The sequence below is a fragment of the Cygnus atratus genome, chromosome 1 (genome assembly GCF_013377495.2).
Source record: "Cygnus atratus isolate AKBS03 ecotype Queensland, Australia chromosome 1, CAtr_DNAZoo_HiC_assembly, whole genome shotgun sequence".
In the NCBI taxonomy this organism is placed as follows: domain Eukaryota; kingdom Metazoa; phylum Chordata; class Aves; order Anseriformes; family Anatidae; genus Cygnus; species Cygnus atratus.
Window position 1 is genome coordinate 114,203,504 of NC_066362.1, and position 12,523 is coordinate 114,216,026.

Sequence of the window (12,523 nt, forward strand, 5' to 3'; positions counted from 1 at the left end):
GATGGAGCAGTATGAGAAGGCTTGCAGTACTTCTCTTTATTTTGTCTTCCTTCCTGAAGCGAATAAGGTTTCTTAGCTGCTACAGTTTCAGCATAGTACTGTTCATTAAGGTCTAAATAATTTATTTGATGAGAAGGAATTTCGTGTGAAATAGCAGGTAAGTTTGTCCATATGAATTTTGACAGTTGATGTACCTCTCAAAGTCAGGGAATGTGATCCGTTTGATTAAGTATCAATATCTACATTGGAGCTCATCACCATGAGCTCCCTTTACAGCTGATAGAGAACTAGATAACATAGGAAGAGGATTTGAGGGTGAGATCGATGCTATCCTAAAATGGATGCCTAAAGTAGGTCAGATGAATTGCACCCTCTGAGTGCCTGTTTTCTCCAGCGGGCAGTAGGTTTCTTTCTAAAGCAAGCTGCTGATGAGCTCTGATGTAAACAATTGCAAGTTAGGTTAGGCACATTCTGCTCAGGAATCGGAGAGAGCTTTTAATCTAGAATCCATTTTGTAAATGTTTGGCCTAATGAGTTTCTGCATGATGTGTAACAGGGCTTTCCAAATGGCTGCTGGGCAAGACAGCCTGCAGTACATTGACAACACCCTCCAGCATATAATTCTTTCTCATCCTCTTTCAGAGCCATATTGCCACAAGATCTCCATTTTTCTCCCCCTTATGTCTATTTCAGTGCTATCATATATTCTCCTGAGGTGCCCCTCTCTTCTTTAGAAAGTCAAGCAAACCAGCCTGCAGGGGAAATAAACATATAATGCAGCTTTCTGTGTTCAGTGGAGACATAGTAAACTCAAAGTAATGATTCTGTTCGGATAACAGCCCAAGCAAAAGAAAACAGTGGAAATTTCCTAGAACTCTCCTGCTACAGAATTGCTTTGCTTTATGGTGGAAAACTACATCTGGGTAGCAGCTTTCAGGAGCCAGAGGAATTTAAATTCTGTACCTTTAGTGAGAGAATTTCCTTACATGGCACATTGAGCAAAAGACTACTTCTGGCCGAACTGCATCAGTCCAGCACCGTACTGGTTGTGCTTGTGGATGCTGGAAGAGAAGTTACAAAGCCACCTGCTGCAGGAGTGTGTAAGGTCTACTGGTGGGTGACGGAAGTCAGCACAAGCCCAAGTCTCTTGATAAATTCACGTCTATCAGAGTATGCTGGTCTTTACTCAGACTGTGACCTTGGAGTTGCTCCAGACTAGAGTTTATATCCATCACATCTCTGGGGCTCTACTGATAGCATGTGTTTGGTTTTATGGAGGGATGACAAACTCTTTTGCTAAATACACTCCTAAAAGAATCTCTTAGAGCAAGACTGTTCAACTCTGTGAGCTGGATCAGGTACTCCACGACAATTTAGTTGTCTCCAAAGGACACCAAATACCTCCCGGGGCATTTTTAACTTTACGATATCCACTTGTACCTGCAAGACTTTGAGAATGGCCCAGGCACCCCCAAGCTGCCATGTAATGCAAGATGTTAAAAAACACTGTACATACTTGTATTAAAGCAGTGGCTTTTTCATGGTGAGGCTGTGTCAAAGTAATTATCCAACACAGAATAGTGCCTGTATTTGTGCAAATAAAAGTCACAATGTTTGGACATAATTCATTTCTTTTGCATTTAATCTCCGCAGTAAAGTAAATGCTTCTTACAGCTAATCTTATTTACAAGGCATTTCTAGATACCATGTGATAAGGCACAGAAGATACAAAGGTACTGAAATGACTCCTTCACTTAAGTGTATAATGTTGAATGGCAAAGCTCAGAGTTCCTACACCTTACACTGCCCATTGCTGAGTAAGCAGTTAAATACTTCATAATTAAAATACGACGATGAATTTTACAAGAGGAGAATCTCTTCTCACTGTGACTTTCCAAGCTCTCATGTAACAGTTTTTGTAAAAGTTACTGTGAAAACTTAAAATAGAGCTCTCATTAGTTGCTAACAGAGCTCTGCTGGTATACAATGATGCCTGGAAATTGCCCTCATTTTACACTTGGAAGATGAGCAGAGCAAAATCACTGTCTTCCTTTTCCTTCATTTTGTGCGTGAAGAGAAACACCTTCTGACTCCATAGCGTGGTTCTTTTGATTGACTCCCCTCCTTCTTCTGATTGACAGGTTTTCTTCTGTAACCTATGCCATCTTCCCCAGCTTGTCTTACTTTGGCAGTGCATGAATTTGAGCCCCTTTTTTGCTGCTTCTGTGTGGCGTATTGTGAACACTGCCATTTCTGTGAGCTTATTCCCTAGCTAAACTGCAAAGAGAGAAGGATTAAAAAAAAAGAAAAAACATTCCTGGAAAGTGCTGCCGTTACGCAATGCAAGGGAGGCAGTGTCACGTTTGAGGATGAACACCCCTCTTTTGCATTTTCCTTGCAAGGGCTCTCAGTTACTGTCGGTCTTCATGCAATTAATAGCATGTGCCAACTCATTTTGAATCGGTTCCCAAGTGGTCTAGAGCTACAAAGCCTTTTGAAGTGCTGGAGGCAACATCTCTATTAGAAAATAAAATGGGCTAGAGCCTTTTCACTGATGCCAAGTGGGGCAGCACGGCTCGTATCAACAGGGCTAGACCTGTGGCCCTGGGTAGTGTGCTGGGGTAGCCACGGCCTGGGTGGCAGCCTTGAGGAGGTTCTCCAGCCTTTGTTTTAAAACATTTGCAGCTGAGGACGCTTTTGGGGAAGGGGTGGTGGAGGGGGGAAGAATTTATCATTCTGCAATTGTAAGCGCCTACCACATTAGGGCTCCTATCTAGGACTTGGAGTGCCTGAATGCTACCATAATAGGGAAGTTGCTGATCATATATTAATCAAGCGGTTGACTAGCGAGGCAAGAGGGCGGTTTGCTTCACACGCTGCTGAAATGCAGCTCTTTCCACAGCAAAGCTGTTTAAAGACACAGTGTTGACTGACATGGGAGAATTGGAAATTGCACAGGACATTAAAACCACATCACAACGATTCACTTTTAAAACCTGACTGGGACGGGACACTGGGAATCACATTCAAGCAGAAACTCCTGTAAATTTGGGATGAATTTGTGAGGAGGATCGTGGCACTTTTTCCTTAAGGATGGGACTCGGGGCATCCCTGCTGGTGGGGCATCATTCTGCAGTGAGACAGGGTCATGGCTGTGCCATCACTTGGTCCCCAGCACCACTTCATTTTAGCTCCCAGAGATTCCCATTGGATTTGGCAGTCAGTCTAGCACTCCTCAGATGCAGATTTAGCTATTAGAGAGAGCTAATGAGATTATGCAGCTAAAATGGACATTTTAATTTGCACTGTTCCTAGCCAAACTTCCACAAAGTTTCATTTCCCCATGAGGATGTGAATTATGGCTTATATTTTCATAGCCAGAATACCTTCTAGATCCCCATTAACACTTACATACCTATCTGTGCATCAGTTATGCATTTGTAAGCCATTTTCAAAGTCTGTAAATGCTACGTAAATTATTTTGGAGATGAGGAATGATTGCTTAATATTAACATTTAAAGAAAAACAGTATTTGCTTCCATATTAACTGTTGAGCAAAATCAATTTATCTGTAGTTTGCTACGAATTACTTGAAAATACAATTTTTGTAAATTGGATTTTATTACCGTTCCTTTCTGTTTCGTTATATTTTACCCCAATATGCGTAATTTTGCTCTACTTCATTTATCTTATGTCAGAAATAATATTTCTGCTCTGCCACATTATTAGAGCTAGGAAAGAAGGATTAATCAGACACTTCAGAAGCCTCATGCTGAAATAACATTTTAAATTTATAGAAGAACAACCACTATTTTATACAGCAAAACTAATTTTTCAAACTTGAGATAACAACAATGTATTACAATAGTAAAGGTCAATTTGAAGAAGAAAGGATTATGATTTTCTAATGAAGTCATCTTCTTGATACCAAATTGTAATTTACAGTGTAATAGAAGGATGTTAATTCTTCTCTAGCTTGCTTTGAGTGACATTAAGGGGCTGGTCGGTGTGGTTCAGATAAAAATAGCTGTTACATTTAATTTGATCACTAATGATAACCTTTATTTTTCTTCATAGTGTGCTTTTGAAGTCGCAGGAGCTTGCTGAGCTCCAAGGTTTGCTCTTTGGTTGCAGAGATGATTGCTGTGTGGACACTGCACTTCTCCAGTACCTACCATCTTCAAATAACTGACTGTGAAAAATGAACACCTTTGTATAAACTCGTAACCTCCCTCACTGTTGAGTGCCTGTTTACTGATACAGAACAGAAAGCCTTTGACTTTGGAAGGTGGCCCTTGAATATCTGAGTTCATTACGAAGTGAAGAAACAGGAATGAATGTAGTGATGCCTTCCGTGTCACAAAATGCATACCTCACCCTGAGGCATTTTTAATGAGTAAGAAGGAAAATTAAGATGTTATTCCTACGCTAATTTATGTCCTTAAGAAATGTTGTAGCTGAACATGTGAGTTGGATTATCTATATGAGGCAGTCGGTGATACATGGTTGTGCAGACACGGATAGGAAGGGGAAGAAGGCAGAGTTGCATAGTGTCATGGTCACTGCTCAGAGGACTTGTCAATCAAGGGATTGTGCTTCTTGTGGCTGAGGAGGCGATGGGGCCACAGAGCTCATGTGGAAGCAGTTGCACAGAGGCCTGGTACTGTGTTGGCATTATTGCTAGCATGTTGGTAAAGCAATTAATCACAAGAAACATTGACTTTAAACTGCTCCATCAGTCTAGGAAAGTTAGACCAAAATTTCGTAGCTTTGTGTCATGACATCAGCAGCATGCATGTGAAATTTGTAATCACCAAGTGGTTTGTACCTAGGTATTAGCTCAGGAGGCAAGCAGAGCTGACTGAAAGACCAATAACATCCTGATCGTGGTTCAGTAAGGTAGTTCTAGGTGAATTGAATAATACCAGCAATATCATGGAGGTCTGTCCCTCAACTTGAATAGGTACTGTGCTAATAAACTTTCATCAGCCCACCGTGCTGTAACAGGCTCTTTGCATAAGCAAACCCCTTTGAATCATCCCATCATTGGAGGGTTGCTGAGGCAAAGACCTCACAGCAGCCTGCCTCAACAGTTGCAAGCTGTTTACACTAGGCTAGCAAGGACGTAGGACTGGTACAATGCTGAAGGATCTGGGAGATGTTTGTTCCTGTTATCACAGAGAGCAACAAGCTGTAGCGGCTGAGCTGATGATCTCAGAGAGGCCTCGATTTGACATTTTATTCAACAAAAGGAGAGGTTAAGATATAAATCAATAAAAGGAGGCAATAGCAGATTAAGGCTCTCTTCCGCATGCCAGTACTACCTTCCTTTCTTCTCCTGGGCTTGGGCAACATCCACTCCCCCAGTGTTCCCATCTGTTCAGATGCTCTGTGAAGTGAGAGCCTGCCTGGGAGCAGCCGGGTGACCAAAGCAAAGGCTCAGAGCCAACTGCTGTGTAATTTGGCCCTGGCAACTGACTGGAGAGGTTTTGTTGTTGAGAAGTAGGCTGTCTCCTTAAATCAGCCATAAGGTCAGTTTTGGTGTTATTTTTCCTCATCTTGCAGAGAAGGAAAAGACTAGGTTGAGTCCCCTAGCTCTCCCTCCCTTTTGTCCCTCTAAGAGAAGACAAGACCCCGTCTTTCTCTTCTTCACCTCTCAATTGAATATGGAGGGGAGAGAATGACCACGTCAGCTCTTGGCTTTCAAACTGGCAGTTACATGGACTAAAATGTGGCTGTCCATACACCTAAGCACCCGTGTTTTCTGTAGCTGGCTGGTTGCTTTGTGCAGTCATGTTGGAAAAAAAAAAGACTCTTCCCATCACATAAAAATAATGCTCCACATGAATGTCAATATCCATGAGATTCCTGCCCATTTTGGTCCTCTTTAATTAGGGACTGTTCTGCCTCATTGGGCAGCCTGGTGTAATAGCTTGGGATCAGGGTGGCATAAAGACTGTCACAGCTTGAATAATCTTTTGAAGAGTGGGAGGTAATGATCCTGCCTAAGGCAAAATACTGCTTCCAGCGTGTTACGGGGCACTGTGATTCTATCCCACATTTCACTTAGTCTTTTTCCAAATGCTGCAGTTTACCCGCTGAAAAATGAAGTGTTTTTATGAGTACATTCCATCTCCAGCATAGTCCCGTAATTCCTATTGGATGTGGGCCGGGTGAGCAGGGGCGGAGGATAGCACTTAAGATGTGAAATGCCACTTAGAGACTCCAGCCCATGCAATTTTTCATGCTGAATATTTTTCCAGGCAGTGACAAACAATCTTTATTTCATCTGGAGGATGGGGAAATTCTGAGTATAAAAAGTGAGTCCTCTTTTCCCCCAAATCCAGCCAACCAGCTTTCATCCATCAATGAACACTTCTAGGAAACATTAATCTCTTACCCCTTTATTCAAAGGTCACAAAAAACTTCTTCAGGCTTTTGGCCTGTAAGGAATAAGCCATGTTTTCTTTTTCCAGTGTTGTCATAGTTTGTTTTTCTTTATAGTAAAAAAGTGAAAGAAATAGCTGAAGGCATACTTGTGAATAATTACACTTGCACCACGTCTCCAGAGTTTGCTGTGTAGATTTGAACGTGTAAGATTTGATCGTTTTCCTTGTTATAGGCAGTTTGATTATCCATCCAATGTTTGCAATGGATTATGAGGCACTGTGGCAGATTACAGAGAGAGCTTTCTAATGTTTCATCTAGAAATGGAGTTAAAATAGATCTTTTTCAATTGCAACACTGTGAAATGAGCTTTCAGGGTATTAGATTTGGAAAACAGCTAATTAGATTCAGTTTCAGGCTCTCCTGCTGGGACGACTATTGCATATACAGAAGTAAAATTTGGACTGTGCAAGTTGTCTCAGTCTGTAGTCCTACAAAGTAGTATGCTGGGGCACGGGTGCTCATTACGATGGTGGGGCTCGTCAAGAAGTTCATGTTGCACTCCTTGGAGTTCATTCCACCAGAGCTCAGATTTGCCTGACATGGCACATGGCCAGAGTTATCCTACAATAAATACATGATTTTGAAAAACTCAGCAGATGATAGACTTTTCTTATGGCACCCTGTGACGAGGGCTGGGACTGTTCTTTTCACCTCCACTGTTGGTGGTGATCAGAACCCATATGGGACACTTTGTATAAAGGACTCCCTGTTTCTTACAAACTAGTCTCTACCAGTTTGTCATGTCCCGTTCATAAGAAAAGTGGAAGTCACTATCTAAAAGAGGGAATTTGGACCAAGTCTGAAGAAATCTTCCATGGAAAGCCTTGAAATAGCTAAGTGTGGTGAGAAAGGTTAGGATTTTTTTTTTTAATTATGCTAATGGAACCAAATCCCCTTAGTAAGTGGAAGGTGCAGGCTAGTGCTTATCAACCCTTTTTAATTTCTGAACCCCTCAAAATCATGACTACCTTGTGAATTGAAGACTACTGAATACAATCTTGTTCATCCTACTTTCCTCATGTGGGCCTGTGAAAGAAGACCAGAGATCCTTTGATATCCAAGTGGAATTTGCATCGAAGTAGAAAATTATCGTTTTCCTAATTTTATGTTTTCCACCCAAATGGAAAAATCTACACCTAAATTAGTCTAGAAAGTGTGGTTATCAACAAAAGTGTGTATGTGTGACAGGGAGGGGAGAGAATTCAGATCTACCTTTATGGCTTTGTAAAGGTAGCATAGATAAAGGTGGCTTGTTATCAAACAATTGTTGGCCCAAACTGGTACAAATGAAAAAAAACAACAACAACAACAACAAACAAGTCCAGCTGTAAACTCTGTGCAAGAGCTTGCCTATACTCTGGCCTGCTGGGGGTGAAAATTGTCTGGATTTGCAGATCAGTTCCAAGCTAATGATCCCTTGTGAAAGAAGAGCTAGGAGTGAGAGATGGTATATGAAAGAGGGACATTTGTATGGGCTTGCGTTCAATTCTCTGCATAAATTCCATGATTTGAACGTTCAAACTTAGCAGCCTGTATGTTTGAAATTTATAAGCGCTACTGATGGGTAAAGTTAGTGTGGCATAAGTGCAAGTATAGTAAAAAGTGTACAAAAATGCTTCGTCACTCTTACTGGTGAAGTGAGGTCATCTCTAATCTGTTCAAGTCCCATGTACAGGCAGGGTTTTCGTTGTAATTAAGTGGGTCAATTCTTAACTCCTGCTTTTATCTCTGACCATCCAGTAAAGCAGAAGCAGTGGAGTTAGTGGGGTGTGATATATTTTGAATCATTAGGCTACTTTTAGTAAAGCAACTCAAGCTAAAAGCTAAAATCTTTTTCCCGTAGCATAGACAAAGTCAAAGAAGGTACACCGCTTCATTCTCTCCCCAGATTGACAATCCATCTGTTAAAGTGTCTGTGTTTTGACAGTCATCAATAGAAACTATTTCGGGGAGAATTGCAAGACAATCCACTCCCACCAGTTATGGAATACCCCATCTAGCTATTTTCATTTTAACACGGGACTTAAAACTCTTTAAACAAATATGTCTGTGTATTTCTCTATAAATTCACTTATATTCTCTATATATTCAAATGTGGATATACACATATATGCCTATAGAAAGATAAGGATGGACATAGGGAGAAAGAAAACAGGTATGTCATATTCATTATGTCTAGATGATATACATGTTGTATTATAATGTACATTATGCATATATGTGTGATCATTTTATATATATATATATTTTTCCATACCATCTGTAAGCAAGCAATGAAAATCTTAATTAGCCATATAAATGTCTCGATCAGTGTTGATTTTTTAATCTATAAGTCTAAATCATGGTTGAAAACAAAGGGTCCTAACATTCCTATTTATTAATTGGAAGAACAGAGATACAGAAAGAATTTGTAAGGATTTGGGGTTTTGATTTCAACAAGAATGAGCCCCAAAATAAAAGGAAGTAAAATAGATCTTCAGGTATGATGAATTATTGTAGCACAGTTAATTTTGATGCAATAATGATGGTTCTGATCAGGCAAAGATTATCTCATTAAAAATTAAATTATATAGAAATTAAAAGATTAAATTCTAGAGAAAAATAATAATAAATGCCCTTTTTTGAGTCTGTAAGATCTTAAGGTAAGATTGCTGAGTCACTACTGCAACATACTGCCAAGACCAGGCTGTTATAGGACAAGAGTTGTACAAGCCAGATTTCAAGTGATACGAAACCAGTTGTGTCTACTCATCCATCCATCCAGCTTTCCCTATTGACGTTTCGAAGTGACAGAAATTTATATACTGAAAAACTTAAATTGATGCATAAACTCCACTTTTGTTTTCCACTGTTGAGACTGACTACTGTGTCTAGTGAGCTAGGGCTTAACCTAAAGATCAAAATGTTACAGCAGAAATGAAAATCATGAAGCAAAGAGATAAGTCTCATCAATTTCAAAGCTGATTAAATGATTTTTTCATTGCTAGTATATATTTTTTTGATAAAATATATCAAGAATATTTCTCTGTAAGTGATACTCTTCAGTATAAGACTAAGTTAATAGGCCCCTATTAATGGCAGAGAGATATTGACGTATGGAAAAATAAAACAGTTTTTATTATCTTATTGCTGATATCACGATGTGGCTACTGTTAGAGCTGATCATGCTATTGATATTTTTTACTCAAAAATTTCAAATGAAAAGTCTATATTTGCATGTTCTGACTGCAGATTTTTAGTTTTTCACAGAAGGATTTTTAAGTACTTTTTTTGATTTGTTTCCATATAAAATGTTGTGATTACTTATCTTAGTTCCCTTCAACCCACAAATACCAAATCAAAATAACCCCCCAAAATACCAACTAAATGTTACTATGTCATTGTGAAAATACTGCTTCCTTTTAAAATGTAATTTAAAAAATAATCTTGGTTTCTGTAGTTGCATACACAGCAATGTGGAGGAGATGGTATCTGGAAACAGGAAAATTTCCACAAAGCATGTTGCTGTGTTATCGGTATCAGTTTAGGCACTGGTACAGACGTTTCTGTTTCTTTAAGAAGCCACTTTAAGTTTCAGTTTATATCATGCCTTTAATATGAGAGTTCATTTTCCTCCTTGGTTGTGTCAACAGCTTGCAAGCACAAAGAATTCATTTCTGAATAAGGTGATAATTTTATTTCTGTACTTAAGTTGGTTGTGTTGCGTGAACACTTACACAAACCATAGAGATTCCTGGATTTAATTGCTATGGAAGTTTGTTTTAATATTAGTATGATTCCTTTTCTTCCATAAAGTCTTAGTTTTGATAACTACACTTTCCTTTATACCTTGTAATCAAAGTTATGATAAGCTCTCAAGCTATTCTTCCTCTCCAGACTGTCTCTTTCTTGTTCTGTTTTCACCTTTCTTCTTAAATATTCTTTTAGATAAAACAACATACTGAGCAAACATATCTTTTACATTAACATAGCTGCGTTTATTTGGTTATAGAAGGAGGAGCAAGGAATACTGCAAGACGCATGCTAACATCATGCAGTGTTACTAGTGGAAAATGTTACCTGTTTTCTAGTGAGAGGGAGAAAAAGAGTAGGGAATAAGTTTCATTTTAATTATACACTTGAAAGTGTTTCTCTTGATTTACATTAACAGTGCTTGGGGGTGGGCATCCCTGAGGTATTAATGTCAAGAATAAAAAAGAAAAATGGTTTAAAATAAGTGAATTGCCACACCTATTTAAAGTGGAGCTGTCTGCAGACTCTTAGCATGACATTCACTGCAGGTCTGGCATACAACAATTATATAAATGAATTCAACAAACAACTTCATAGAGAAGAGAGAAACGCAGTGGTACGATGGGGTTGGTGGAGTGAATATGTGTTCTTGCCTTGCTAGTCCAGGTAGATTAGGGTTATCTCTGCAATGAGGGCAGGAGTTTTCCCACAGCTGCACTTTTAACACATAGGTGGATGAAACAAAATTCAGCAAAGTCAGCTGGGCTGTCCATTTGGAGATTGAATGCAATTGAACAAAAAGCTGAGGACTGGGAATAAAAGAAGGCAAGGAGCCAAGGATCAAGGCTAAAAGGCAATAACAGAGCCTGGAGAGAAGTGAAGGGGAGCAGCACAGTGGCAGAAAGAGAGATTGAACATAAATGATTTAGAGGGGAAGAGCGTTACGTGCTGAAAGGGATGAGGCAGGAAACAAGTGAAAAGGATGGAAATTAGCCTTAGGAAGTAATCTCTCTTCCTCTAACACTGGAGATGGAATAGGAATAGGGTCTTTATTGGTAATGTAAAATATTTTAATGTGCTTTTGTTCTGAAGTAAAGATGGGGAAGTGAGTAACTTCTGCCTGCTAGAGGCACAGAAGGGTCCCTCAGCCCCCCACTGTTAATTAGCCAGGCAGAGAAGGACTTCCTCAGATGTCAGGGTGATGCTCGGTAACTTCTGAGCAGAGCACTGCTTGGATGTCACTCCTCAGTGCCTAACTATAAACAGGCAGTCAGAGATGCTGCTGTTTGGGGGAGAGAGGAGGATTTGATAAGCTATGTTTGCCGAAACTGGTCCCAGGGTTTTTCTGAATATACTCCCCATCATCATGTCTATGTTTGTGAAGGAGAGAGGGACAGGGTTTTTCACACGTGCTGTCCAGTGATTATCTCTGTTTGAAAAATATATTGATGTTTTGTTTTGCTTTCCTTGGGCAGATGGACAGAAGAAGGTTCAAGAAGAATTTGACATAGACATGGACGCACCAGAGACAGAGCGGGCGGCCGTGGCGATACAGTCCCAGTTCAGGAAATTCCAGAAGAAAAAAGCGGGGTCCCAGTCCTAGTAGCTACCTCACAGCTTAAATCAAAGTAATCCTGAAATGATTTATCAAGAAAATCAGAAATAACACAAAGATGCATGTACAGAAATGATCAATATTTAAAACCCCATTGGCAGATAACAAACCATGAGCTTGTGTGTGATTTCATCCCAGGTGTTTCACACCCATTATACTCTGTAACTCACCATTTTACTTGATGTTGTAATAAAAAGTTAGGGTGAAGTAATTAAAGTGTCTGCCTTCATCTGTCTTTTCACATTAATCCAGCAAGCACGGCGTTACAGATGAACCCGGCCCAGATGCCTATTTTCTTCTTCACTTAAAGCTTGGAGACATAACAGCACCGTATGTTACAAGGCTTTTGCTGAGGGACGAAAGCACGTGCCTCAGCTGTGCTTACCTCATTTGGAGAATTCCTGCTGCCAGCCAAATGTGACACTAAAATTACTTTTCTGTAATGAGCTTAAAGTAAAAAGTTGCAGACAGAAGCTAGCACGAAGAGAAGAGGTGTAGGAAGCCATAAGCTTTTATTTTTGTCTTGCAATTATGTCAATAAAGTGGCTTAAGTGAGAAAATTGTCATTTTCCTCCCTCTTTGGATGATGATGTTCAAATTGCCCAGCTTGGATGCGCATTGACTTATGGAGAAGAAAAATAAGCAAAATACAAAAAGCAAAATCCAATTCCAGAAAGCTTTGGAAGGCTTTTTTTTTTTTTTTACACTATTAGTAAAAATACAAAC

General features: G+C 39.7%; 1 protein-coding gene across 1 annotated transcript in view; it reads left to right on the forward strand.

The window, feature by feature from the left end:
* The window catches only part of PCP4 (Purkinje cell protein 4), a 52,127-nt gene extending 40,114 nt beyond the window's left edge, over positions 1–12,013 (forward strand). The window contains exon 3 of the mRNA XM_035545885.2: positions 11,658–12,013. Within this exon, the coding sequence (XP_035401778.1) occupies positions 11,658–11,785 (128 nt within the window). The 3' untranslated portion in view covers positions 11,786–12,013. The remainder of the gene's footprint in view (positions 1–11,657) is intronic.
* Positions 12,014–12,523: the final 510 nt, after the last annotated feature.